Source organism: Aulostomus chinensis, chromosome 15 (genome assembly GCF_037954235.1).
Source record: "Aulostomus chinensis isolate RoL2024-O1b breed Wild chromosome 15, RoL_Achi_v1.0, whole genome shotgun sequence".
In the NCBI taxonomy this organism is placed as follows: Eukaryota; Metazoa; Chordata; class Actinopteri; order Syngnathiformes; family Aulostomidae; genus Aulostomus; species Aulostomus chinensis.
The window spans coordinates 2,115,001-2,141,914 of record NC_141334.1 but is presented as its reverse complement, the minus strand read 5'-3'; the positions used below and the strand labels follow the sequence as shown (position 1 = coordinate 2,141,914).

General features: G+C 47.0%; 3 protein-coding genes across 4 annotated transcripts in view; all 3 read right to left on the bottom strand.

The window, feature by feature from the left end:
• Positions 1-1,491: 1,491 nt before the first annotated feature.
• Positions 1,492-8,174, bottom strand: serpinf1 (serpin peptidase inhibitor, clade F (alpha-2 antiplasmin, pigment epithelium derived factor), member 1). Of its 2 annotated transcripts, XM_086226090.1 has the most exons (10): positions 7,895-8,174; positions 6,713-6,800; positions 6,542-6,642; positions 6,111-6,171; positions 5,650-5,845; positions 4,659-4,814; positions 4,101-4,304; positions 3,385-3,524; positions 3,088-3,298; positions 1,492-2,686 (listed from the first exon to the last, which is right to left on the bottom strand). In XM_086226090.1, exons 3-10 carry the CDS (start codon positions 6,613-6,615, stop codon positions 2,436-2,438), a joined length of 1,293 nt encoding a protein of 430 aa, XP_086082216.1. In that variant the 5' UTR covers positions 6,616-6,642; positions 6,713-6,800; positions 7,895-8,174; the 3' UTR covers positions 1,492-2,435. The 2 variants fall into 2 exon arrangements, with proteins under 2 accessions (XP_086082216.1, XP_086082217.1); XM_086226091.1 differs by lacking the exon at positions 6,542-6,642 and having other exon boundaries at positions 1,493-2,686; positions 7,895-8,171.
• A 629-nt stretch (positions 8,175-8,803) lies between these two features.
• On the bottom strand, positions 8,804-24,698 carry LOC147248137 (E3 ubiquitin-protein ligase CBL-like). Its single transcript, XM_086226089.1, has 15 exons — positions 24,145-24,698; positions 21,844-22,091; positions 19,896-20,042; positions 19,657-19,813; positions 19,421-19,542; positions 18,983-19,120; positions 17,496-17,583; positions 17,201-17,332; positions 16,898-17,107; positions 16,586-16,702; positions 16,188-16,477; positions 15,873-16,040; positions 15,306-15,403; positions 14,076-14,258; positions 8,804-13,743 (listed from the first exon to the last, which is right to left on the bottom strand). Exons 1-15 carry the CDS (start codon positions 24,286-24,288, stop codon positions 13,415-13,417), a joined length of 2,571 nt encoding a protein of 856 aa, XP_086082215.1. The 5' UTR covers positions 24,289-24,698; the 3' UTR covers positions 8,804-13,414.
• Positions 24,699-25,921: 1,223 nt separating this feature from the next.
• alkbh4 (alkB homolog 4, lysine demthylase) overlaps positions 25,922-26,914 on the bottom strand; it is a 3,377-nt gene continuing 2,384 nt past the window's right edge. Inside the window, exon 3 of the mRNA XM_086226388.1 lies at positions 25,922-26,914. This exon is cut by the window's right edge and continues 1,096 nt beyond it. The gene's annotated coding sequence lies outside the window, so the exon portion shown is untranslated.

Genomic DNA, 26,914 nt, shown 5'->3' with positions numbered 1-26,914 from the left:
GGAAACGTCGGTTAAATGTGTCGATGTAATTTGGTGGCATTTAGGTGGCTTTGTTATTAATTGGAGGTAAGCGCTCAAGTAGAGGGACAAGAAAGATTATTATATGACCTAAACTACAAACTGTGGTTGTATGTTTCTTCCGGTGACCTTTGACCTTCAAAATATTTTCAGGTCATCCTTTTGACCGAGTGGATGTTGCGGAATGTGTTTATTGAAATTCCATAAAGGATATTGTACTCGTCCAAAGGAGAGAGGGACGCCTGTGAAAGCAGGGCGCCTCTGGTCCCCGGAGGCAGAAAAAAGGAATAAAAAGTATCTGTGACGTCTGTAGAAGATCCTCTGTGGTGATGGGAGGTTTAATCATCAGGGTGATCACATGAGCGGTGGCGTCGAGTGAATGTGGTCTTCCAGGTTTAAAGTCTGTACGGTCATGAGGACGAGGAGGAAGTGAGACGGTCCTGAGAACTCATAAACTTCAGAGACGCAGTTCAGAGCAATGATGGAAAAGCAGGAGAGACTTTAAGATAAACTGCTGGTTCATATCGAGGATATTTTAGTCTGGCCTGTTAACGCAACATAAAGTTATACCGTTCCCCAAAAGAAGTTCGGGGTTTTTCCTCTCATTTTTTCGATTTTGAATGATTTCCCTGCAGTCAGTAAAGAATTTGCGCTCCTAAAATTATGATTTACATAACCAGTTTAAGATGAACTCTTCTGGAAACCATCTCTGATTTTATTGACGTGAAAAGGCGTTGTCTTCTTGTTTCTCTGAGTCATCTTCCTCCTTCCCGTTAGTTCCCTCTGTGCTGGGAGACGTCTCAGACATCTCAGGAATCTGACTGGAAAATGGAGACCACATGTGAAAACCCGCAAACACCTTGGGTTTTACTGCATTTGTAGGGACGCGACGTTTGGAGGACAAATTTCCCCTCCATCACAGCTGAACGCTGCTCCCTGAAACCAGGTCTGGACTCTCAAACTGCCTTTGAAATCAGAGAGGATTTGGTTGTCGCTTAGTTCTTATTTGCATTTTTTTTGTGTTTGGACAAAACTGAATGGGAAAAGATGGGAAAAGAAGAGCAGACACCCTCACAGAGCAGGATCTTCAGTCTCCTCCCGGGTGAACAATGGCGAACGGTAATCTGATCTCCAGGTGGAGAAGTCATCAGCAGAAGAGCATCAGTCTGGGACGCCCCCTCATGTAACCCATTAACGTCTGCAACTGAAATTAAAAATTTTCTCCGGGGGAACTCTTTGTCAGGGTTGGAACTCAAATTTGAAGGAACTGCCAAAATAATAATCAATAAATAAAAACCCCCCCTGAAAACCGCAAAACCGGCTGAGACGAATGAAACCTGCGGTTGACAAAAACGTGAAAATACGTTATTGCTAATTTTAGGCCAAAGACAGAGAATGCGTATGAAAAGAATAAAGTTTTATGAAATGTCCTTCATTTCTTGATGTACTAAATGAAAGTTCCGGGTCATAAATGGGTTAACCTCAGAATCATCTGGTTTAGTTTCCTCTGCTTCCATAATTTATTGTTTTAGTTTTGCCCAAAAGCATTTTTTCCACTTGAGGAGAGCCTCTCCCTCTCCCTGGAGGAAGTTCTAGGACAAACTGACCGAGGGTTTAAAGTAGGTCCAAATACTCAGAGGTGGGTTTCGTTACTTTCGTTTTTATTTCTTTGAACACAAATGACAATATTTGGTTTCTTGAAAACATTTTTTTTGGCAGTCAGAGTGGGAGTTTGAGTATCCTGTCAATTTAACATGATCATGCTAACGTGTTTCAACATGAAAAGTAATGAAATCATGTAAAATCAAATCCAAATCAATATCCTTGATCATAAACCCAACACCTGGATTCCCTCCTAGGACCCGCTAAGAGTGTGTGTACTCGATCTGATATCTTTGTGAGGACCGCAGGCTTGAAAACATTGGGGGATGAGTTCAGATTAAGGATTTAGTTGTTGGGGTTAAGGGTTTAGTTGGGATGGTTCAGGTAAGATTACAGATAGTACTAAGGTTTAAATTAGACCTGAGTTGGGGTTAAGGTTTTAGATGGTGGAATTAAGAGTTTAGTTAGGGTTAAGGATTTAGTTGTGATGGTTCAAGTCAGAATTGAGTTGGGATTAAGAGTTTGGTTGTTGGTATAGAAGGTTTAGTTGGGATTAAGTATTTAGAATAGCAGATTTAGTTACTGAGACTAAGTATTCAGTTGGGACGGTTTAGGTTGGAGCTGAGTTGAGATTGGAGGTTTAGTTGAGATGTTTCAAGCCAGAATTGAGTTGGGATTAAGGGTTTAGTTGTAGAGGTTCAGGTTGGTTTGAGTCAAGGGAATGTGGTTCATCCCTGAACGTCCTCACAAAGATGCCTCCACAGGTGTGTGGGTGTGTGTGTGTTTGTGTGTGTGTGTGTGTGTGTGTGTGTGTATTAGATCCTCAGGTTCTTGGGGTTCACCACCCTCCCAATGAAGAGAAGCGCCCCTGACGTTTCGTCCCGGATCAGGTACAGGAAGGGGCGGTCCACTCTGTAGATGAGGTGGCTGGGTGTCAAGGTGCCTGGAGGGTACTTGTCCCCCTCAGGTGCGGTCTCCATGACGACCTTGTGACTGACACTGCTGAGCGTGGGAGACTGAGCGGCGATCTTCTCCAGGTCCGTGTCAGCTAGCCACTCGGTGAGCCCTTCGGAGAGGAGGCGATGGAGGAGGACAAGGAAGGAGGGAGCAAGGAGGGGCGGGAGGCGAAGGAGGAAGGAAAGATGGAGGGAAAAGAAGGGGGACAATGCAGTAGAGGGTGGAGAGAGAGGAAAAACACAAGCCACTATGAATACAGAGATCTGACCCCGCCTTCATGACTAATATGTAAATATCCACACAGAGTTGTGCGCATGTCGACTCCCGACTCCCCGCTGGTGGAACGATTCCTTCCCTCGTTGCCGCCAAGAACTTGTTTTTTCCAGTGTTTACAGTAAAAATTAGAACTACAGTTCGTAGTTCTACAGTTACTGAACGTTTCTCACGTAACGACCTGAACCCACTGAAACCTACGTAAGCCATAAATCAACTGGACCGTCGTGGACTCACCCAGGTCACCGAGCAGCGGCAGCAGGTCTGTGGAGTAGCTGAACTTCAGGACGGGCAGCGTGAGGGTCACCTGGGCAGGAAGCAGCGTCATGGACAGGTCCTGAACAAACTCGGCGGTCAGACTCTCTTCCAGCAGGGTCAAGTTGGAGGTCACCTCATTGGGCAGGAAGACGAACATGCTAACGTCCCCGTGCATTTGGATCTGAGCGATCTGTAGGAGGAACGACCCGTAGACCCGTAACAGGCCCATTAAGCCCGTGAAAGCTCATCCCAAAGGTCACACACTGAGTCACTGACCGTGCAGCTCAAATCAGAGTCCACGCCCATCTTGACAGGGTAGTTATCCTGCTGCATCATGGGAATGCGAACAGGCGATGCTCCATCCAGCTGGAAGTTCTCCAACGATCCGCTCTGCCCGAACCGAGTCACCCACTTCCCTGTTTACAGACGACGACAATCATCGTTACCGCCTTTGAACCAGAGACAAATAACCGTCATTACCTTCAGGAAGGAGCCCCGTTTCTCCGTCAGCAGGGTCACACAGAAGCTGAGAGGTCGATTGCGTCAGTGTGAGGACTGAGGCGACCGTGGTGTGGAGGCGGACATATTTGATATCTGACCATAGAACAGGAAGCTATAGTAACTAGAGTCACATGGTCAGATCTTTGATGAGAGTCCTGAAGACGTCTATAAGCTGAGTTTAAACCACAGCGCCACCTAATGGTTACAGGAAGTAAAAGCTGATGGAGCCAAAATAGCAATGACTCCGTTCTCTTCACCACCTAAAGAAAGTGTGGGCCCTCTAGTGCCACCTAGTGGAGGCAGGAGGTGATATTAGCACCACAGTGCAGCTTCCTTCTTGCCTGAGGAAGCTGAAAGTTCTCCTTGCGGAGTAATGTGCTCTACTGATGCACGAAAAGCACATTCAAAAACACTTCAATAAAATACATGATAGCATCTGAACGAACAGGAAGTAGAAATGTAAAACATCTGGATTGGAGCTGAAGACCTACCTTTGAAGTAGGCGGCGCTCACAGTGTACACGCCAGGGCCGCGGGGGAGGGGCTTAGGCAGGGCATTCTGCACATTCCCACCAGTCTCCTGGGAAACCCAGGTGTTGATGTCCGTTTGGTCTTTTGAGCTCCCCTGCAGCGCCTTGGGTCGGACGCCATACTGCTGCTCCACAAGCGTGAAGAAGTCCTGCTTCAGACGCAGTCCTGAGAACCAGACAGTGATGTCACACCGGATGTTTTCACCTGGTGGACTTGCTCTGCCGTGTGGCGGGCTAGTCCTCACCAGGATTCAACTGGCAGGTAAAACAGGTGTGAACTGGTGGTAATGTTGTCTGACCCTGGATCAGTTGCTAAAAAAAAAAAAATCACTCCTGGTACAGGGATTTTGGCTTCAAAATAAAGGCATTAATCCTTTCTTAATAATTGCACGTGTTTATCAGAGCTATTATAAGAGTCTTATTCTGAAAACTTATAACTGGACATCAGACAATTCTGTTTCTAGCTCGTTGTCGCTAAGCAAAAGCCTCTGATGATGTGTGAATAAGTGATGGAGCTCACGTCTTGCCAGGTAGATGCGCGCGGCGGTGCTCAGGCCTTTCCCAGACGTCCTGACCGAGACCAGCAGGTCTCTCAGGGTGTTGTGGAGCTGCGGGTCCTGCAGGGTGTGGTACCTCAGCGCCCTGAACAGCCGCTCCTGAGCACGCTCAGACCCTCCTGTGGGTTGAGAGCGTTTACGTTGATACCAGTGTTGGATGACGATGAACAAACAAACCCTTTTCGTACCAGCATGATCCTTATTTTCTATCCAGAACTCCAGTCCTCTTCACGCTGCTACATGAGTTCTGCCGCTGGATGAGCGACTGATTTGGACTTTGAATGAAACCGGCTGCACGGAACAAGATCACATGACTAGGACATCAAAAGAACGATGAGTCGGCGTAGGCCTGTTTTTTCCCTGTAGTTTGGTGTCTTAAGCCGCAGAGATGTTTCCTCCATCCCCTATTTGTGGCTCCAGAATGCAGAAGAGCCAGCCACGCACATTTAGCTTCTCGCTAAAGGCAACCGAACGCTTACAGCTGTTCTTAATCAAAGCTTTGCCAGGCTCCACCAGCATTTTTGAACATTTTCACTCAGCTTTCAAGTAAAGACCCCCAGCATATTTTGTGCTTTGAAGCCTCTTAGATTTTTATAACAGGAGTAATTTTCAAGCATCAAAATGATTTGATATTTGTATTTGTCAATTTTTTTTCCCTCACCGTCATATGGATACCTCGTTAGTATCCTGTAACAAAATGAACCGTACTAATCAGCCTGGTGGGGCTGTAAGCCCCCCTAGACAACCCGAGCAGCATCTCGGGCCCCCTGGGGAATGAGAACATGCCCCTGCTGTGACCTCCAGTCTCCAGAGCTTCTTGCTCGTGAGCATTAACTCTCTCTCCACAACACCACTGTGACGATTACCAGAAATTCTGGTCAATGTCGGGAAGAGTTTAACGTGTCGTGAGTAGCGTATCGCTTGTTTGAGTTTGTAGAGCGTTTGTGTCGTCACCCATGGAAAGCTGCGTCAGCGCCGCAGACACGCTGATGGGGGCTAGGAAGACGTTGGTGGAGGCATCACGGCCTGCCAGAGCGCGGAACAGGTTGTAGCCGAAGTCTGAGGTGGCAGCCGCCATCTTTGTGGTGGGTGTGGTGAAGAGCTCCACATGTTCCTCCTCTCCGACGTTCTCTTCCCCTTCCGTCTCTGACTAGATCAGATCAGAGAACATCAGCGTCAAACATCTGGTGGGTGAACGTCACAAGGCAGGAACAGAATATTTAGTCTCCTGACTCCGCCTCCTGGACGAAACTTTTAGTGATGGGATGTATGAACATGGATACAGCATCGGAGGCGGAGCCTCAATTCAGTCTTACGGAAAGTTTTCAGTGACCGGTGAAGTGCAACATGGAAAGAGTTGCAGTGTTTGTGACTCGTGAGGCTTGCTGCTCATGCAGAAGCAGGTGAGAAGTTACCTGAGCCTGACAGAAGCTCAGCACGGCGGCAAACACCAGCAGGAAAGTTGTTCGCTTCATCCTGGAAGAGAAGCCAACACGAGCTCATCGTCAGGGCGCCAGCCTCAGCTTAGACTAAACAAAAACATGCGCTAAGTTTGGCTTTGCATCGTTGCTCCAGCAGCCAAAGGTTCCCTGCCAGATGATCCAGGTTTCAAGTTTATTCATTATTGGAATGATAAACACAAAGTTAACACAACAAATTCTCTTGTACTTTCATAAATCGTATCTGAAGGAACGAGTCAGCTTTTTGGGAAAGTCCATCGTCCACAGAGCCAGACAGGAGGACGGAGACCTTTTACCAGAGACCCACGACCATTCATTGTGCTAAGCTAACTAGCATGGGCTTTAGAGGGTCTCTATCTTCTTGTCTGGCTCTGAGGAGGATGGACTTTTTGGAAAAGTTGACGTGTTCCTTGAGTGTCATGCTGCAGATCTGAAATCGGATCCAACGCAACGCCGTCATATCTCCAGGTGATCCAGCTGGTACGACCTGTCAGAGAACTGAAGTCAGTGTGTTTCCTGCCACAACTCATCTCTGGTCCTCAGGAATGTTTACTCACGTCAGTCTAGGTCGCGACCCTGGGACTGCAGCAGATCCTCTGATCCCAAGAATCAGGAGTCGACACCAAAGTTGTTGCTCTTCTTAACCTGAATTATTAAAGCGAGAGATGTGACTGATGCCTCTGCTGCGTGTTGAGAACCAACGTGGGTTTAATTGGAGACAGAAGACGTGCGGCTGCATGTCAGGTCTCAGCGCTTATATAAACTCTGGAGTGGAAAAATTTGCCGCTGGTTCTTGGCTCAGTTGCAGAGTGGAGCTGAGATCTCAACTGGCTGGAAACCATCAGCGTTTCCAGACAAAATCCTCCTCCAGTGAAGAATCCCACGTTTCTTTTGGTCCTTCAGTTCTTTTTTTTCTTTTTTCTTTTGTTCTCAATGTTCCAGTGGCTGGAGGTTCTGACCACTCAAACTAGACTCTGGAGTCTGCTCACCTCAGTTGAACTCCAAGTAGGAGTACTTTCTTTGGCTTACGCAGTACTTCATCTTTTGATGGAGATGTACGAGTATTGTGGTTCGCTTAAGTACTAGTATTTCATCTTTTGATGGAGATGTACGAGTATTGTGGTTCGCTTAAGTACTAGTATTTCATCTTTTGATGGAGATGCACTTCAGGGAACCACAATATTCGTACCTGGTACAGGAAGTTGTGCCATCAAGCATTGTTGGTACAAATCCTCCCAGCAGCTTTTTAAAACTCTATATTGCGCTGCTGGAGGCAGAAATCTGGAGATTAAAAAAAAAAAAAAAACATTATCACGGCCTCAAGTCATCAATTGGTCCCTCAGTCTGATTGAATCCCCATAACTTAGACTTTGTTCACACAAACTAATCAAAATGTTGGCTCAAGCTACAAAATATGAACGTTATGAATCCTTCTAGAAACACAATTAAAGGCGTTTTAGAACACGTCTATGTTTTTATCCTGATGAAAAAGTTACTTTTATAAGACCAAAAGTGGAATATCCGATGATACAAACTCAGTTGCAGTACAAAAGACACTCTTGTGTCTTCATGTCATCCCGGAGGAGTTCCAGCAGGATCAGACGTGTATTTGTACTGCAGCCGCAACGTCACAATCATCTAAACGCAACCAGCTGTACTGCAACATTTACTTGATCTGACTTAATCAACTCAGATGAAACCACAAAATTGTGTTGTAAAAACGCGTCTCGCCGACTCACCTCTCGTCTGCTCCGGACGCTCCACGTCGCTCAGGTCGCTGCAGCGGATGAGGCGCGTTCCCCTGCTCAGACGCGCGCCGCCGACTTCAGCCGAGATTCCAGGGGACGCGCAAACAGGAGTAGCCGCTGGATCGACTCAATGAGACTTTGCACACACACACACACACACACACACACAAAGACAGAGAGAGACACACTAAACCGGGACCACGCGATATATAAGAACCTTTATTCACAAAGTTCGCGGCTAATAAACTTTTTCCCTCAATAAAACTTTGATGGCACAAAATATGAGTCCCTTCAATTCCAGTGGTTTTAAAGCCTTCATAGATTCATGTGTCTCTAATTAGAGTTTTAATCAAATATTACTGATTAATGCAACTCATATTTCCTCTCCTCTGTGACATCAGAGCTACAAAACCCTGTGAACATATCGCGAGGCGTTCAGGGCCTCTCAGGTTCATGAGGTGGGGGGAGGATAAGGATCCTAGGGAGGTTTCTGAGCTTCCTGCCAGCGTCTCAGCCAGGAGCTGGTCAGCTTCTCCTTCGGGTCTGATGATCCTCTGTTACGGATTACCGTCCATCTTCGGCGATGAGAGGAAGCCGGCCTCGAGGTCAACGGAGACCAGCACAATGGCGGGAAACATCTGACACCGGACAGGGATTTGAGGGAGTTTTACTTCTACGCCATTCTGACTTCCGCTGAATCGATGACGCAAATGTTGCAATGGTCTCGGTCACACAAAGATGTTCTATTCAGCAGGCGATGAGGAGGCTGGACGTCGCTGCAGCGCCACATATTTAATCTGTATTCATATAAAACACGTGACTCCTTTAATCCTTCACCTTCCCGCGATTCAAAATGATTCCTGAGGTGCGACCTCACTGCCACAGAAACCACACGGACCAGACACTAAAGAAAATACTGTTTAATTAAAAACCTTAATGGCTTAGGCATGAAACCATGGCAACACAATGAACGCTGAGAATATTCAAGACAATAAATAAAATCATATTTACAGAAACGATAACAAAGCAAAGATGTTTTAGTAGGCAAGTTGAGAAGAAGGCGAGTTAAACGTGAGTTAATGTCACATACATGGATCTGAACCGACACGCCGCCACCACCGCGGCACCTTCAGGGGTTCTCACAGAGAGGTCTGGGGCCCTCGGGGGTCCTTGAAGGCCTTTCCTGGGGGTCCTCAGCAAAATGAGGAAAATTTCACTTTTGTCTAACAGATGGTTCCACGTCGCATTTAAACACAAGAAATCTGACACAGCGTTACTGATCAGACTCAAAATACTCAACCTTTACAATTTCCAGGTCGTTTTCTATCGATTTGCAAAAGTCTTTGTTAATATTGTTAATATTTGTTTAAATATGAAATTATTTCGCAATATTATTTATCAATTCACCTCTGAAGGGTCGGCTCTGCGGCGCTGGTCAGATTTCTAGTTTAAAAGGCACCTGAATGTCATTCAACTCCGGATCGAAGGTCCCGACTGAGCCGGATGGCCTCAAACGGGTCCCCAGCTCATTGAATCCAGAATAAGTTCCCAACTTTGACTGTCTGATTAAAGCTGCAACAAAACTGAAAGTGTCGGAGGTTTGGAACGTTTCCTGTCAGCAGGGTCACTGACGTGAGGTTCTACTTTCGAGGAACGTGTGGCTCTTTTTCCGGGGCATCAAAGACGCTACAGACATTCGATTTCAAACATTTCTGCCTCATTGAAAAGGCTTTGCGTCAAAAACACAGCTTGGAGTTTTTGATTTAAAAGCATTTTGGCAGATTTTAAGAAGGTGGGACACGTTAAACGCTTTAAAATCATTTCATCCGTCTAAACGCAGACACGCGGGATTGTCCGCTTGTGCTGAAATGGTTCAGTGGTCATTCTCACTAAAACTCACGCCATCATATGTGACTGAGACACAAAACCAATCAACGTCAGCGTTGTCGTCAGCTGGTTTTACTTGCTACTGTTTTGCACTGAGAAACAAAGACTGAGGATGATGATGTCACGGCTAAGAGAACAGAATCGGCGCGGTTTAAAGTCTGGTGGTTACTGGTGGATCCGATGTTGATCAAGATCTTGTGTTAACCACAGAGCTGATATCAGGTTACTGACTTGGGGACGAGTAGAGGGACCCATTCTCGTGGCGCTCTATTTGAGACTCTTTCAGGAAAGCACGGTCAGTCAGCTGGAAGGCACGTGTACAGACTGCTGCTGAAATCTCTGTTTTACTTTGGAAAGAAACTGCACTCGAGTGGAAACAAGGCGTCCTGAATGTGACCATCAACGTGCAGGCGTCATGTTACTGCGGTCGCAGCGTCCGTGTTCCACCTGGGGTAACACAGCTCACGCGAGCAGCTCATGAGCATCTCGCTGCTACCAGGACTTGTGACGGGTGACTGAAGGCCTTCATGAGACTCAATTCAGAACTTTGAGCAAGGACGTCTCCATCCTGGGACGCTGTCTGCCGGGAACTCAGACGTTTCACTCGCAGGTTCATAAACCATCAACGTCCTTCACAACTTTGAGGGTGAACAAGTTCAAGTTGGCGGCTTGGTTTATCGCCAAGGCAGCGTGTAGGCGGGGTCAGAAGCAGCGCCCGATTGTGAACTAATTCTTCTGACAGCTAAAAAAGGGAACTGGTTCCAGAGTGGCACCGATACTTTACTGGTCTAGAGTTAAGCAGGACTAACAAAAAAAAATCACCACCATCTTGCTATTAAAAGAAACACACCAACTTTTTGGGAAACTTATTGTCCATCGTCTCCCATGGAGACCCTTGAGCTGAGACCCACGCTAGTTAGCTTAGCAGAATGAATGGTAGTGGGTGGGAAGTGGTAGCATAACTTTGCTTTTGCCAGCAAGGATATAATGAGAGTTGTGTATATCAGTTATGAAATACCAGTTTAACATGAGGAGACATTGTAATGGTAGAATCAGACACGTAGCCGGAACTACTTTCCTGACTGGGCGCAGTGATTTGACGCAGCACCTCCAAAGCTCCATTGGAACTTGGGTCAACACAACCAAAGGTTTGTTGAGGACTAGAAGAGCGACTGCTGCTACTGATGATGAGGAGGAGGAGGATTCCTGCTGGACACACCAGCATCCTGGACCTGAGCTAGCAGATGCTAACACTTCCCACCCACTACCAGCCATTGGGCTAAGCTAACTAGCCTGGACCTGAGCTAGCTGATGCTAACACTTCCCACCCACTACCAGCCATTGGGCTAAGCTAACTAGTCTGGGCCTGAGCTAGCTGATGCTAACACGTCCCACCCACTCTCAGCCATTGGGCTAAGCTAACTAGCCTGGGTCTTTGCTCCCTGATGCAGCACAGGAGAGCATTAAGTGTCTGGACAACTTTCCAAAAAGTCAGTGTGATGTCTTTAAGAACTTTGTTTTGGTGTTAAAGAGTTTTATCATGAACAAGATTTTGGCTCAGACTAATGAAGGTTTCCACTGTTTGGCTGCAAGTGTTTTTTTTTAATGTGTTGACAATAAAGAAGTTAATTACCAACTTTGTCATTTTATCCTTTTCTCAGGTTATAAAAATAAAAACATTTATTCTCTGTGCAAATGAAACCTGAGTCCGACCACATGACATCACGAGCGTCCAGAACAAGGACGTGACATCAGCGACTGAGTCTTCTGTCTCTGGCGTTTAGGGATTAGGGAAGTTGAGGAGACGCTTTTAAAATTTTGAACGTGGTGGTTGGGTGTAAATGTAAAGTTACAGTAAGAATAAATCCAAATCAGTACCATGCTTCTGTACAAGGGTTCATCACAACCAACATCATCAGAATGATCATCGACCCTGTAGCCTGATTGGTTGAATCTCCACATTGCTACACAATTTCAGTTAGCGCGTAGCTCGTCAGTGCGCCTGCCGTTGAAGTGGTTTTACAAAACGATTTAAATGAGATGGCGAAGAACTCGGCGGCACCTGTTAATAAAGTCATTCTGCTTTTTAGTATGAAATTAGAGGACGCTTGAGACTAAATAACCCCGCCGTCACCCCACCACTAACGGCGGCGGAAAAATCACGGATTTCAAAGATAAATTCAGCCATTGTTAGTACGACACAGCACGACACGTCATGAGAAACATTACACGTGTTATTTTCATCATTAAACCGCCACAGAACTTGTCAGGAACCATCGAGCGAGCCACAGCGACGACATCAAAGCCCTGCGAATACTGCACTGAAACGGAACATTCATCAGCATGAACACACACCGCCGGGTTAATGGCTAGCCTCTTTAGACTCGCATCGCTACATCGTCCACGCCACAATTCGCCAAAAAGCTTGTAAAGCGCCACACTGACCTGCTGGGGCGTCAAACTGCCTGGTCCCTTCACATTTGAAGACGCCTGAGGAGGAAAACGACCTCAGCGGCGCACAGCAGGTCAAACCTTGGAGACGAGGGACGATTTGAGTTTCCATGTACGCTGCATTCAAGTCACGCCCCCAACTGAGCCTCTCCTTGAAGGGAAATTCAGATATTTAGGGCTACACAATAAAGTCAATGCTGTACCGCGGTACTGTATCAGTATTGAATCACAGTACCCAGCGATGAAGTCGTGTTGTGACTGATGTATCGTGATAAACATCAGGGGATCTTTGCCAACACATCAGGCCTCCAGTGTGTGAGTCAGAACAATCAGGGGAACCAACACGATTACAACTGTTCCACTGTGGACTGAGAGAGAACGCTGCCACCGCAAAATGGCTCTGTTGCCACATGCGGTTTTTCATTTCAGGGTGTTTTGATTCGTTACGTGAGCAGAGCGCTTCATGAACGGGGTTTCACGAAAAGAAAATTCTGCCCTGTTTTTACGAACTACCGAGAAAAGTTTTCATGGAAAGATCAACTCCGATATTTGGGAGCAACGTGGAACTTTCTGCTTGTTTGTCGTTTATTCAGGAAAAAAAAAAGGCTTAAATTGCTTTTCATGAAAAAAAAAGAAAATCTGAAAAACAGCGCAGATTTGTTCTTCCTTGGGTGAATGCGATACGCTTTGCTGTGATGAGAACTTGACCGACCGTCACCACGTCAGTGTATTTGTAAAGCCCCCCCCCCCCACACACAGATGAAGATTGTCTGGTTTCCGTTGATCATTCTGACCCACACACAGGAAAACAAGATCCGAATGTCCCTTCAAAGGAGCTTTCAGTGGAGCTGAAAGATGCCGCCGTCCAGCGAGACCCTGTTGCATCACCTCCTGGCCCAGAAACCTCCATCTCCAAGTGGTGATTACAAGTAAACAAGAGATTCTGAGGCTTCAGCCACTCAGCAACACAATCAACATATTATCTGCTAATGACTTCAGACGAGGGCATCAGTGACATCATCTTGCTGGTCTGCATCTTCTGGCGTGACATGAATGCAGCGTCACTCCTCAGAGGAAATTGGCATGAAGTCACGGCCCTGCAGGGGAGTGCTGGGTAAATGCTATCATGATATAATGGCACAGAGTGGAGACGATGGGGTGGGGGTGGGGTGTCTATGTGGCGATGTGCGCCGCCGAGGGGATGGACACAAACTCGCGCAGGATGTTCTTGGCCGTCTCCAGGTTGTTCTGGGCGATCATCAGGGCTTTCTGGATGTCCTGGATGGAGTAGCCTTGAGACATCAGGCACTCAATCTCCCCATTCAGGGCCAGGCTGCCGGCACCTGCAGGGGGGGGTGGAGGAGGGGAGACGGAGGGACCAGGGGGGTCTGGCAGCGGAGCAAGAAATTCCCGGTTCAAAGGGCGGGGTCCCCGCTCTGAGTTGGCTCGCCGTGGGAGAGGTTTGGGGGGGTGATCGTGGTCCACACCTGCTGCAAACAGACCTGCAAACAAACAAGAGAGAAGTTGGAGGAAGAGGTGAAGTCTGGATCAGCGACATCATCCTCAAAACTACATGTCCCTCTGCTGGCTGGTAGTAATGCCTCACTTCTACCAGGAGGTGGTGGTAACGGGCCTGAAACTGCTCACCACCGTTAAACACCACAAGAGAACTCCAGTAACATGGAACTCCTTCTCAGTGACAGTGAAATTGTATTTTTTCTTGAAAAGTCCATCCCATGTTGAAATTGTTGCCAGCTTTGGGGCAAGGATGGTGGGGGTGAGGGTGGGTCTCTCAGGACTAACGAACCAACAACCAAAGCGATGAGATACATACTTGCTTCTACGCGGTCAATGCTGAGAGTGCTGAAGGTCGCAGAAGGGCCGCTGATCTCAGATATGGCTCTTCTCGCAGGGGCCGGCGGGACCACCGGTCTGGGACAGTCGTACTCGTAAACCTGCTCCATGTTGCTCTCCTCCAGCTTGTCCTGAGACGCCGCAGCTGAAAGTTGGAGGTGATCTGACAAACACAAACCAGATGATGTAATCTGATACATCCAATGAGAAATGAACTTGGCTTGAAATGTTCCCTCCATGTTTGAGAAAGTGTGCTGAAGTAACTCAACCCTGATGAAGTAACTCAACCCTGATGAAGTAACTCAACCCTGATGAAGTAACTCAACTCTGATGAAGTAACTCAACCCCGATGAAGTAACTCAACCCCGATGAAGTAACTCAACTCTGTTGAAGTAACTCAACCCTGATGAAGTAACCCAACTCTGATGAAGTAACTCAACCCTGATGAAGTAACTCAACTCTGATGAAGTAACTCAACCCCGATGAAGTAACTCAACCCCGATGAAGTAACTCAACTCTGTTGAAGTAACTCAACCCTGATGAAGTAACCCAACTCTGATGAAGTAACTCAACCCTGATGAAGTAACTCAACCCTGATGAAGTAACCCAACTCTGATGAAGTAACTCAACTCTGATGAAGTAACTCAACTCTGATGAAGTAACTCAACTCTGATGAAGTAACTCAACCCTGATGAAGTAACCCAACTCTGATGAAGTAACTCAACCCTGATGAAGTAACTCAACCCTGATGAAGTAACTCAACCCTGATGAAGTAACTCAATCCTGATGTACATTCAAGATGAGATATTCCTTTATCAGGCCCACAGATTGGGACCACTTGTACAGGAGCCTCTCGTTTTTCCTCAAGACGACAAGCAAACAACCTCTTACATGTCTGTTTTCTGAATGATGGAAATCTGATCCTGTACAGTGAGATTCTCACGGCTTAAATTCAGGTAATATAAATTTCCAAGAAAGAAAACACACGCTCCTTTAAAAGCAACGTGACAGTCACAAACATGAGCGGCGCTGGTTTCATCCCAGTAAAATCTGGGCTCCCCTCTGGAATCAGCCTCCACTTCATCGGTCAGAAGAACTGCTTGGACATGAGGTTCCGGCACCCATGACAAACATGGAACTGGTGGAGTTTTTGAGCTGTTAGACGGAACTTGGGAGTGTTCCAGATATGTTTTGATGCAGTCATTGCTACCTTGATCTACGGTCTGGGGGGCCTCCGATGCTCCAGCCTGGGCCTGGATGTTACACATGGACTCATAGACTTGGGGGTCCTCGGAGTCACTGCCACCGCTAGAAAAATAAGAGAAAATATATCGGGAGTGTCATTTCCTATGAGTTTAACAAAATCGAATATATATTTATAAATCTGAATGCATTTTTTGAGTTTAAGGATTTGTCGTTTCATCGACACATTTGGTGACTGAATTGTTCATTTTGAGCATGTAAATAAAAAGAAACAACAACAAAAGAACATTTGAAAAACAACTAAAGTCACAGAAAATGATCAAACCAAAAAAATGTAAATCACAAGTAAATTATATAACTTTACACATACACACTTACATTATTATATATCTATAATTAGAACGAACCAGTTTGATCCAAGGCTCGTCTGATTTTAAAGATAAATGGAGGAGTCAGTTTATGTGTAAGATCATTAAACTCATCAGGTTAAGTGTGCACCAGTTCTCATCTACATGTTTTTCTTTTCATCAACTATAAAAGCGACTTCATTTTCCTAATGAGACCTGAATCTTACCTGACGTCGTTGAGGTGGTTGCTCTGGCCCGGAGGCGGCGGCACCAAGGAGCCTGTTATGACCCACGGGGCACCAGAGGCTGGCAGGGAGGTGGGACTCATGTACTCGTTCTCCTCACAGTCAGACGACAGCTTCTCCCTGCTGGACACGGCTGACGGAGGGAGGGACCTGAGCGTCGGCACAGAAGGAAGATCTTAAATCCACATCTGGTGTTCCATTGTCAATATGGAGCACTGCTGCCCTCTGCTGGTTCACATCAGGCAAATGCATGTGACTGATCTGGGTACAAGTGAGTGACACCCCCCCTCCCCGTACCTAGCGGCCAGGCAGTAGACTGCGTTGGTAGCAGCCTGGTGTTTGATTCCCTCTCCACTGGTTCCATTGCTCTGAGGGGCGGCTGACATGGCGGAGGGGGCCTTGGTTGCTGGCCGTGGCACCATGTAATTGGCAGCCCACGCAGCCTGGTCGGGGGTGGAGGGCAGGGGTCTCCTCTGGAGTCTGGAGTCAGAGCCAACCAGGGAGGGGCGCTCTGGAGGCGGTGGGGGTGGTAACTCTCTTAGGGAAGGAGGCAGAGGTAGAGGCTTGTCTCTGTGGGTGGCTGCCATCTGGGGGGAGGTGGAGGGGGGAGTCATGAACCAGAGAAAGACGCATGCATGCAGACATGGGCATGTGCGCGCACGCACACACACACACACACACACACACACACACACCTTAGCAGTGGCTCCTTGGCCCAGTTGGCTGTGGCAGCCTGAGGGTCTCTGCTGAAGAAGGTCTAGTCGAGGGGGAACTGGAGGCAACTGAGACACTGGGGATGGTGGGCGCTCCACCTGCACACACATCCAAATCCGCACACACATCCAAATCCACACACACACACACACACACACACACACACACACACACACACAGGTTTACAGCTTAAGAGAAGTCACAGCGCACAAATTTAAAACACTTTGCTACTTCATGAATTCTACGACAGTGAAAGGAGAGGACGACCACACTGAGCGGTCGACTGTCCCAACCTTGGAGCAGGCCAGCCTGCTCATGACAAGGTGCTGGTCCTCCAGGCGATCGTCGTCCTCCTCCTCATTGCTGGCTGCTTCTGCTCTGCTGGAGCTCTGGAAACCAGCGAAAGACGCCCCGCTGGCCTTTGGGTGGAAGGGGTCCACCACGATCGGCTCAGTGCCTTTAATCTCACAGCGGCAGAACGGGCAGCCCTGACCCTCCGACTCCTGATGACGCAGAGGAAGACTTGTTCAGACACGAGCTCTTTGCTTCAAACACAAGTTGTGATGTTCTCAGTCACAACAAGGGTTTACTCAGACCTGCCAGGCTGTCAGACAGGAAGTGCACATCAGATGTCTGCATGGCTCGATCTTCACATCCTTGTCGTTCTCTGCACAGATCTTACACAGCTGGAAGGTGGAACCCATCTCGCAGTACAACTCGTACTGTTCCTGTAGGAAGACCAGAGGAGAGCACGCGATTTATGACCCGAGCCCACGACTGCTGCCAGATGGCCAAGACCCTGCGTGATGACAAATGCACTGCTCATGCGTTCATGCATCCTCTGACACGCTGCCAAGTAAACAAGAAAGGCTGAAGGACGAGCAGCCAAACCTGAGTAACTTTGATGTGGTCCTGTGGAGACGGTTCACACAGCCCCGTCAGATCAGGGTTCTGGGCCCGGCCGTCGGGGAACAGGTAGCTGTGGGGCACACAGGTGAGGGGGTGAGTGGGTTCGTGTCCCACAGGAGAATTTGCTGCTGCGTCACAACAAACCACACGTAAAGAAGCGGATTCAAGTGCTTCAACTACTGCTGAGTGTGCTACCTTGAGGTAAGAAAACTAACAACGATGATAATTTCAGATAATAAAAACAAGGAAACTGTAAGGAGTTCTGAAAAAATAACAGCTACAGGAAAACCGGCCAACTGAGAACAATAAACCCAAGTTATCAGTTTGACGGAGGATAGTTTGACCTACAACCTGCCCACTACGAGTCAGCGCCAAGTCCTGAAGTACTCGGTCCTTCCTGGTTGTTGCACCACTAAAAGCGACAGAGTTAAAGGACAACTATGGTATTTTTGAGGCCGGCTTTTCATTCTCATCTTTTCAGGTCCGACTGATCGGCAGTGATGAAACCATTGAACTGCTCTAATTTTGGAGGGAAAGTTGTTACAAGAAAGGGTGGAGCATTGGCTCAACAATCCCTCGGGACGTCTGATGAAAGCAACTAGAGAAGCTCACGTTTGTTGCTGGCGAGCTCAGATTTACATTCTGAGGGATCCACGTGGGCTCAGACCTGTTCGGGTACCACAGCTGCAACTATTAACCAGTTAGTCGATGGAAAGAAATTAATCCTCAACTATTTTGATAACTGTTAAACTATAACTGTGTTTTTTTTCCCCCCAAACAAAATGTCAAAATTTGCTGGTTCCAGATTCTTGGATATCAGGATTTTCTGCTTTTGTGGTCAATTAGGACAAGAAATCTTTGGGCTGTTGAATGGACAATGCAACCATGAGAGCGTGTCACGTGGGCTCTCGCGAAATGGTGATGACCTTTTTTTCGTGACATTTCACGGACTAAATGATTAATCCAAGACGAAAACAAATGTCTACGATTTTTCGGTGAATCAGTAACAACTCCTCACGACCCAAGCAAAGCTCCCGCGTCCTGCTGGCTGATAAAAGTGAGGCGACTCAAAGCTGGCGACAACTTCTGCCCATGAAACAAAAAGCTCTCTGTGCAGGGATCCTTTCCAGGTTTAAAAATATCACATTGATCCTCTCAGATGAACTGCCTCAGCTTAAGTAATTAAACTGCAGTTTCTCTCCCAACAACCAGCAGCCTCAGACTGTTGGATACTTTAACACCGATTGTTCCTTTAAGGCTGAACAAGAAACACAGAAGCCGAAGAGCAAGAAAACCAGCGGCTGCTTTGGTTTGTATTAACACTGCGCCTCCCATATCCTGATGAAGACCAGCCGTGTCAGAGTCATGGAACTTGGTTTTGCCTCTTCCCTTCAGGCATGTGAAATAAAACAATGTACCCTAAAAAGGAATAATGTGGTACATTGATGCCGGGTCATGGTGGAACTCACAATCCCTCTCTGTATCCATCAATGAGGGCTTGGAAGAGGGGTTTGTTATGGGGGATGGTCTGCAGGATGTTCCCGTCGGCCGTCACATAGCCAATGGCCCACTGGCCCAGACGAGTGCAGCTCAGCCTGAAGATGTAGCTGAGAGGAAGAGGAGGACAGAAGACTGGATGAATACGTCTGCAGGGTTTCACGCAGCGTCGTGTTCAATGCAGTTCATTATCTCCACATTTACCCTCAAATCTTAAACTATACTTCAACAAATACGTGTTTCCCCTTCCAAGCGCTCACTAGTTGGAGTCTTGAGCTCAGAGATTTTTCCCTCCTCTTTCACTTCTTAGTGGCTCCAGAATGCCAGCAACGTATTCATAGTTAGCTTGAAGCTAACGGAGACAGAGGGGAACCTCAAGTGCTTCATGGCGTGTCAGCAGAATGTCTCACCTGCCGGGTTTGTGGATGAACCTGTGCAGTCGAGCCTTGACCTCATCATAGGTCAGGAAGGCCATGTAGCCAGGATGTGTGACCGCCAGGCTATTCCAGTTCCTTAGAAGAGACGACCACGGCTATGCACACACACACACACACACACACACACACACACACACACACCATTGAGCTGCACAGCTTCCATCCGTCTCATTATGGAAATTAAATTGGTCCACAATATTACAAAATACCTGGAAAAGCCTGGTGAAGATGTCAAACTCAAAGACAGAGATGAAGTCATTGCAGGTGAGGTCGATGGTGGACTTGAGGGCCATGGCCTCCAGGCCTGAGCTGATTGGATGAAACTCGTGGAGAGCCTGACGGAACGTCCTCCATGGCACTATTGTTCTGGACCACAGAAAGTCGTTCAAACAAATGTTCCCAACTTTACTGGATCATCTTTCTACATGTTTGATTTCCTAGAACTCACTTGTCCCCAAAGGACCTTCTCCAGAACTCGGCAGCATCAGCTTTGGTGATCCTGAAGTTGTCGCCCTGAAAGAGGCCGTTGGGGAAGATGGCTTTGAGCTCGGCGAGCATGTGACTGAAGATCAGCGAGAGCTTGGTGAGGTTTCGCCTGAGTGGGAGGAGACCAGGACAGAAGGAAAGACCTACGTCGTCAATCTGAAGATCCATCCAGCTTCATGTCACTCTCAGAGAAACAAACACGATGAACGGCTCCATTCAGCTGAGAAGCACCTGGAGGTTCGTCTGATCGACAAACCTTCAGGAGGCGTCACAGGAACGAGGTATGATTGGCCTCCGCCTGTTCATCACGTCGCCTTTGAAGGAGCCAAAGTTCAACCAGAAAACCTCTGACTTCAATTTCTCTACCATCAAAAACCAAATGCGGCGTCACAGAGGAGGCGGCAGCTTCCTCAGAATTATGTGATTAATGCGATGAGTTAGTGATGAATGAGGAGTTGCACTTCCCGCAACAGGGCGCAAGTTGTAATCTGGACCAAAGACGTTTCCAAATGTTTGATGGAGGTTTTCAGGACATTCCAGACATTCTCTGAAATGTTTACATATTAAAAATAGAGCCAGAGATCCCTGTCAGCATGTATTTAACCAAAATTGATGACGAGCTGCTGGGTTTGAAGAGGCATAAAATGATCTTAATAATTCAGATTTTCTACTCCGTCAGTATACACCGTTTACCTCAATATTCAGGTGTTTGTCAATTTCCAGGACTTTTCTCAAATTTTCTGGCTTTAATTATTTTTCTCAACCCTCTTCCTGTCTGGAAATGTCCAATGGCGACTTTCCCAGGTCTCTGATGATTGGACATGAACCAGAATGACACTTTTGAATGTTTTAATGTTGCTGAATGTTCCAAAATTAAAGGGAAAAAAAAGACGCAGCACTGTTGCACAATGTCCTTCTTCAGTTGAGCACATGATTAAAGAGTGACGCCTGCTTGAGTGACCTGCATCCAAACGTGTGTTCCACTGTTCAAGAGAGCAGGACTGGTGGAACTGGACTGGACTGGTCCTGCTGCTTCAACAAACCTCACAAAGTAAATGGCTAATAAAAATATATGACAGAACCGCAGGGTGAATAACCTTTCACTCAGCCATGACTTCCTGAAAAAACAGGAAGTGACAATGATGACGAAAGATAAATCAGGCCTTGATCACAAGCTTCTGTGACCTACTTCAGTTCAGCTCATGTCACAGCAGAAATTGATATAAACTGACTGACAGTTCTACTAATGCCACCAGCTTGACACACACGCTGACGGCGGCCACATGCCCACCATCCCACCTCAGCGTTGGCATCCTGGTTACGGTTCTCCTCTAAGTGATGCGTTTCTGTGCGCTGCAGCTGTGCAGGTTCCGGCTTTCATCTTGGGCTGTGTGTTCTGGGGAAACTATTCTTGCTACATCGGCCTATCACAGATCGATGGTGTCGTTGATAACGGTTTCCACTATGCACCAATATTAAAAAAACCTTTTTCAAAATACAGAAACTGTAGAAAACAAGACTTTAAAAAGGTGTGGCGAGTGGGTCCAGAGACTCCGCCCTGTTTCATTTACTGATCTGGTTTGGTCTTTATTGAAAAGTCATGATGTTTTACAACATCAAATACATTTTAATACAGTAAGTTATTGTTTAGGATTTAGCTCTTTGCCTTTACATGGTCACATTACTATCAAACCAGTCATTTGTTTTTTTCTGATCGAAAATCAGAATGGGACTAAAAACTCCTGCATCAGTTGGGCCCCGATGATGCTTTGCTTGTGAGAAACAGCGATGAACCTGCTCCACCTCCTGTTGCTCGCTAGGCAGGAAAGTCTTGGCTAAATCTGCGCAACCTCTCTGGCTGAGCTCCATCCTCAACCAGCGCTGAAGGAGAAGCTCGTTTCGTGTCCTACCTGGGCTGGGAGTTCTCCTCGTACATCCTCTCCTTGGCTTCTTTGAAAAGGCTCATGGTCTGTTTCGTCTTGTTGGTCAGGTTCTCCATGACCACGCGGAAATACTCGTTCTCCCCGAGGATCTCCATTCGGCCCTCGTATCGAGACAGGACGGTGCGTAGGTGCTGGTAGGTGTCCGGCAGCAGGTCCAGGATGTAGGGGGGGCTGTTCTTCAATGCCACCTTGGGGTTCTGGCACAGACGTACCACCTGGATGAACACGAGGTTTCATTTAGTGCTGCGTTGAACCAATAACAGAGTCTGTGAGCTGTAATCAAGGTTAATGGAACATTTAGTTTCAGCTCGTTTTCGTTTATGTAGTTTGACTCAAAGGACCTGATGATTTGTCACACACACACACACACACACACACACACACACAGTGTCACCAACGCTGCAATCTTTGAATTTATGGATGCATCTTAATATCAGCACAAATAAATTGTTTAATTCAAGCTTCTCTTTTTCCTCCTCATCAACAATGAAGAATCACCAACACATGAAAATGTTACTTTTTTTAAATTCTCAATGTTCATGTGTGTGTTTTTTCAGCAGGCACAAAATGAACATGACATCAACTTGTTTTTCTCCCGAACGCATCGGAACCTATCAGGTAAAATCAGCTGCAAATTATTGGCCAGTCACAACAAGTCTGATGATGCTCATCCTGATTTCAATTCTCTTGAAAGAAATAGTTTGTATGATTATTTAAGTTTGATTGCAGAAGTCAACTGATGGGGGGAGGGGGGGGGAAGACAGAGAGAGAGACAGAGAGAGACAGAGAGAACGAGGCAGATGTAGAAATGTGAAAGTTTGACTCGTCCTGCTTAGAAAGTTAATCTGTGTGTGAAAGTTCCAGAAGATCTGAGAGGAGCTCGACTGCTTCATGTTCACAGCCTTTGAACATTCCGTCAATTAAATCTCTCGAAAAACTACAGAACTAATAAAAAGATTCCTGGACACGCCCCATGTTTCAGATCTGCCACCTCCCCAAACCCACACACACACACACACAAACCTCCTTGGTTCTGCAGCGTCATGACCCAGTTCTAGGTGAGAGCAGGAACTTTCACCTCCAACTGAGAATCCACAATCACATCCTGCATGCCATCTAATCTGGTGCGGCCTCGGCTTCCTGCCCCTGCCTGAATTAATCTCTTGTGACCTTTATTTGTCTCCTCCTTTCTTCCCCTCTGCTGTCCATCTCAGTTAAGTTTCTGTCAACGATAAACTGAGAGAGACACTAGGCCGTGTCAACACAGCACCGGCCCTTTGTCCACTGCCTCCATGTCTGAGCGCGACTCCACCTTTTAAACCTGCTGAAGACGGCCGAGGGGCCGAGGAGAGGTGGATGAACCCGGCCAAAACACGAAGAAGTAGAATCCTCCTCTTATTTCACGGCAGTTCTTGAGTCTGTTTCTGAAATAAACTGCATCATCATCCTACTGACGTGACCACTTGTTATTTTCTACTACTGTTTCGTCAGTCTTGACCTGTATTCACTTCACCAAGAGACCAGTCAGGAGTTTTGGTACTACTGGGGGGGCTGAACAGTCCTCCCTGGTTGGTTCCCTGCTTGTGTTTTTTTACAGGTAATATCAACATCGCATCAGACATCTGCACAGATTTCAGGATCGTACATGAATAAAATGTGTCATTTGTTTTAACCAAATTTCTGGAAATTTAGCAGACGGCAACCCAAATCTACACAGATTAGCAGAGAGGATGGAAATGGAGAGTTTGAAACATGGAACAGTCCAGCTGAGCACCAGGACTCCAGGAGCTCCTCGTTTATTTGCTAAATCTGCTGAGTAGAGGAGCCCGGCTCTCATCCCAGCTCAGCCTCCACATTTGGTTGACAGCTCACAAAGCAGCGGCCAGTACCGTCAGGACGTGCCGGGGACAAAACCACCATCCTCATCCTCAAACACTACACTGATGAGGACTGAGAGCCCCCCAGGAGACCGAGACGAGAGGAGACCGTTCTGCTCTCCTCAGGGTTCTGATCCAATCTTCTCTGATGATGAATTTAAAATGAACACCTACGTAAGCAAATGTCGTATTCAAATCAACTTATATTGACAAGAAAAGGAATTACTACTTGTGTTCACAAAAGATGGGACGTAAAACTGTCACTTAAACCCCAGCAGGTCAAGGATCCGGAGGGAAGTGACAGTGTTTTCCCCTCATGAGTGACAAATTCAACATCTCTCCAGCTTCAGGCGGTTCTACCACAGTAATCGGCCACAGACAGAGTCGATACCTTATCCATGAGTTTCCAGCATTTCTCCACCATTTTCTTATCGACCACAGCCGGCTGGTGAGGCTGGAGAGGCTGCTGGTGGGGCTGAAAGGCGTCCTTCATCAAGCCGATGAGACCGGCGCCCCTCCTCGGATTTCCGGCCATTAATTCGTTCGGCGACCGGGGGTTAGCCCCGGAGGATGAGGCTGACAACCGAAGGATTTTCTCCACACGTTTTTCAGCAACACAAGTGCTGTTTTTGCGCCCGTTTTATGACTAACACCGGTAATAATTCGTAATGCAAAATGCTGCCCAGCAGCAGAACAAAAAAAAACGGCTGTGTCCACGACGCAGCTAGCTAACAAGCTACATGTGAAAAGTCTCAACATTCACGGTGAGGACATCGTCCCCGGGACACCGAGTCCGCTGCCCGACAGCTCCGGATCTGCTTCTGGCCGCGAAGAGATGAATCCCCATGAGAAATCAGCCCGGCTTATCATGAACTAGGGTGTTAATAAGCCCCACAGGGCGATCAACAAACAGGTTGGGCAGCAGCTTCAGCCAACGAGCAGCTAGAGTAAACACGGATATCCGGCCGCGCCCTTCAAAATAAAGCTCCTGATAATTGACCATCCACTGCATCTGAGCCATATCTGACTTTGTGATTTACTATCGTGGCGTGGAGCAAATGTTGTCACAGTCTGAGACAGCGGGCCTGACAGCATTGGATCGTTTCTGGCTGATGTAAGTCACTGTTAATCATCTGATCCCAGACAGCAGTGTTGAAGCCAACACATGCAGAAATAGAATCATGCTTTCAGTTGGGATTTCTGCCTTATTATCATTCCAGTTACTCCATCTAGGAACTTGTTACTTCCCAAAATGGGGCACACACAGCTTCTGTTATTTGTCACGACCACTATACAAGTAAAAGCTCCTGCTAGCGAACCGCTGCTCCATTATCACTCCAGTCCCGAGTGAATAAATCCCTCTCAGAAGCCTGGGGATCCAGACTGAAACTTCAATGAACTGAGGACATCTTTGCACATTAAATCCATTAAGATATTGGATTCATTTTGAGAACTTATATCCATTAAGCTAATTTATTGTTCCATCCATTGTCCATATGTCCAATCAGTTGTTACAGGAAGCAGTCTTGGGTCCAATGAATTATGGGTAATGTTGAGTTTTGTAACAAATTTGGTGGGTTTCATAAGCAGTGATGCCTTATTGTTCCCTTATATGTTGCCCTTCGTCTCTCTCTGGTTTCTCCAGCCTCAAACCGCACTCCCGACTCAGCATTCGACCCCTCCATTGGTGTCAGTGTCAGGACGCAGCAGAAGCAGGTGATGTGAAGGATGCATCCCTGGCAGGAGGATCCTGTGAGGTCCTTGGGTGAATTTCCCCTGCAAGAGCTTCCAACTTCAGACAAGCAATAAAAATGAAATCATGAGCGACCGGGAAGTGAACAGCCTCAACTCAGAAACCCCCACCAGGGAAACTGCCGGTTCATGAGAGGAAAGTAGGGTTGACATCACCGGACGTGACGTTTAAGATGAAAGATGAGCAATGTGCCTGAGCCAAGCCTGAATAAATCTCTTTGTATTTTTTAGTGCAAGAGATTGTGAGGTCAAACAACACCTCAGTATATTTGTCTTCATCATGCACTCTGTTTTTTTTGCAGCTAATGTTCTGTTAGCCGTGTGGCTAGCTAAGTAGTACAAGAACAAGTATTGTGGGATATGAAGGATAACAGTTTGTGTTGTAAAGTTGGTTTGGCACCCTGAGGTGAAATGAGGAAGGCGGATGATGGGTTTCTTTGCATATTTTTAATCAACAAATACACATAAAAGATTTATGTCAGAAATCAGCGTTGTGTTTTTAGAGGGATACGAGTTTCTCTGGCAAATGTGGTTTGACAACCTCACATTTAACTCTTGAATAGGTTCGAATTTTGAAGGTCAAGTAATATTAAATATCAAACTGACTTCACCCCGTTGATGTCCAGCATCGAATATTCTGTGGTGGTGAGCTACTGTCCACGGTGCTGACTGACCCCGGAGAGTCTGGCTCCTGTTAAAGTCCACAGCTCCTCTGCAGCCCCCATCAGGGACTGACCAGTGTTGGTCCACTGGGTCATAAGGGCTCTGCTAGCAGTCCCGCCTGTAGCCACCACAGCTCTGGAGCACTCAGCTAGCATGGTGTCAAAGGGCTGCTGGTCCTTTCCAGTCAGGTGAAGGAGAGAGACTCTTTCCTCCAGGTAAGAAGCTCTCTGGTTCAGCTGAGTTACGACTCAGCGAGCAGACGGAGGGATGAGTGGTGCCATGTTTAATGCTGACGTGTTCGATGGCAGCTCTCTCACAGACCTGCTACGAGATAAACGCGGCTCCGAGGAGAGAAGGTCTTGACTCAGGTGGCGATGGACAGCCAGAGGTGTTCCCTAAAAGTCGGCAAGTTCCTTTAAATGTGAACAGTTGATGGTAATCTGAACTCAAACATATCAAAGTCCAAAGACAAGGAAATAACTCTGCAGCTGATGGACTCAACCTGGGGGTCTGGAACAGGTTTCAACCCCTGAAACCAGCATCATCTTTCTCACGTTACTTATGAACAATAACCCAAGCTGGGCACAAACCCCAGGACCTTCAAATCCCTCAGACATGTTCACACAGCAAGATTTGGAAATAGTGGAACATCGCACACGAAAGGATCGTAAAGCGATCGCTCAGGAGAGGGCGGTGAATGCCATCTCTGCCTCATGATCCCACAAGGACACAGTTGTAAACAAGAC

What these genes read in the sequence shown, in the direction of transcription:
- LOC147248137 (XM_086226089.1), bottom strand. Translation starts at nt 24,288, where the DNA reads ATGGCCGGAAATCCGAGGAGGGGCGCCGGTCTCATCGGCTTGATGAAG. An exon ending in GCTGGAAACTCATGGATAAG is followed by an intron (nt 22,092 to 24,144) that starts GTATCGACTCTG and finishes GTGTTCATCCAG; the next exon opens with GTGGTACGTCTGTGCCAGAA. An exon ending in CCCCCAGACCGTAGATCAAG is followed by an intron (nt 14,259 to 15,305) that starts GTAGCAATGACT and finishes TGTGTTTGTCAG; the next exon opens with ATCACCTCCAACTTTCAGCT.
- serpinf1 (XM_086226090.1), bottom strand. Translation starts at nt 6,615, where the DNA reads ATGACGGCGTTGCGTTGGATCCGATTTCAGATCTGCAGCATGACACTC. An exon ending in CACGTCAACTTTTCCAAAAA is followed by an intron (nt 6,172 to 6,541) that starts GTCCATCCTCCT and finishes CTTCTCTTCCAG; the next exon opens with GATGAAGCGAACAACTTTCC. An exon ending in GCGCATCTACCTGGCAAGAC is followed by an intron (nt 4,305 to 4,658) that starts GTGAGCTCCATC and finishes TCTGGTTCTCAG; the next exon opens with GACTGCGTCTGAAGCAGGAC.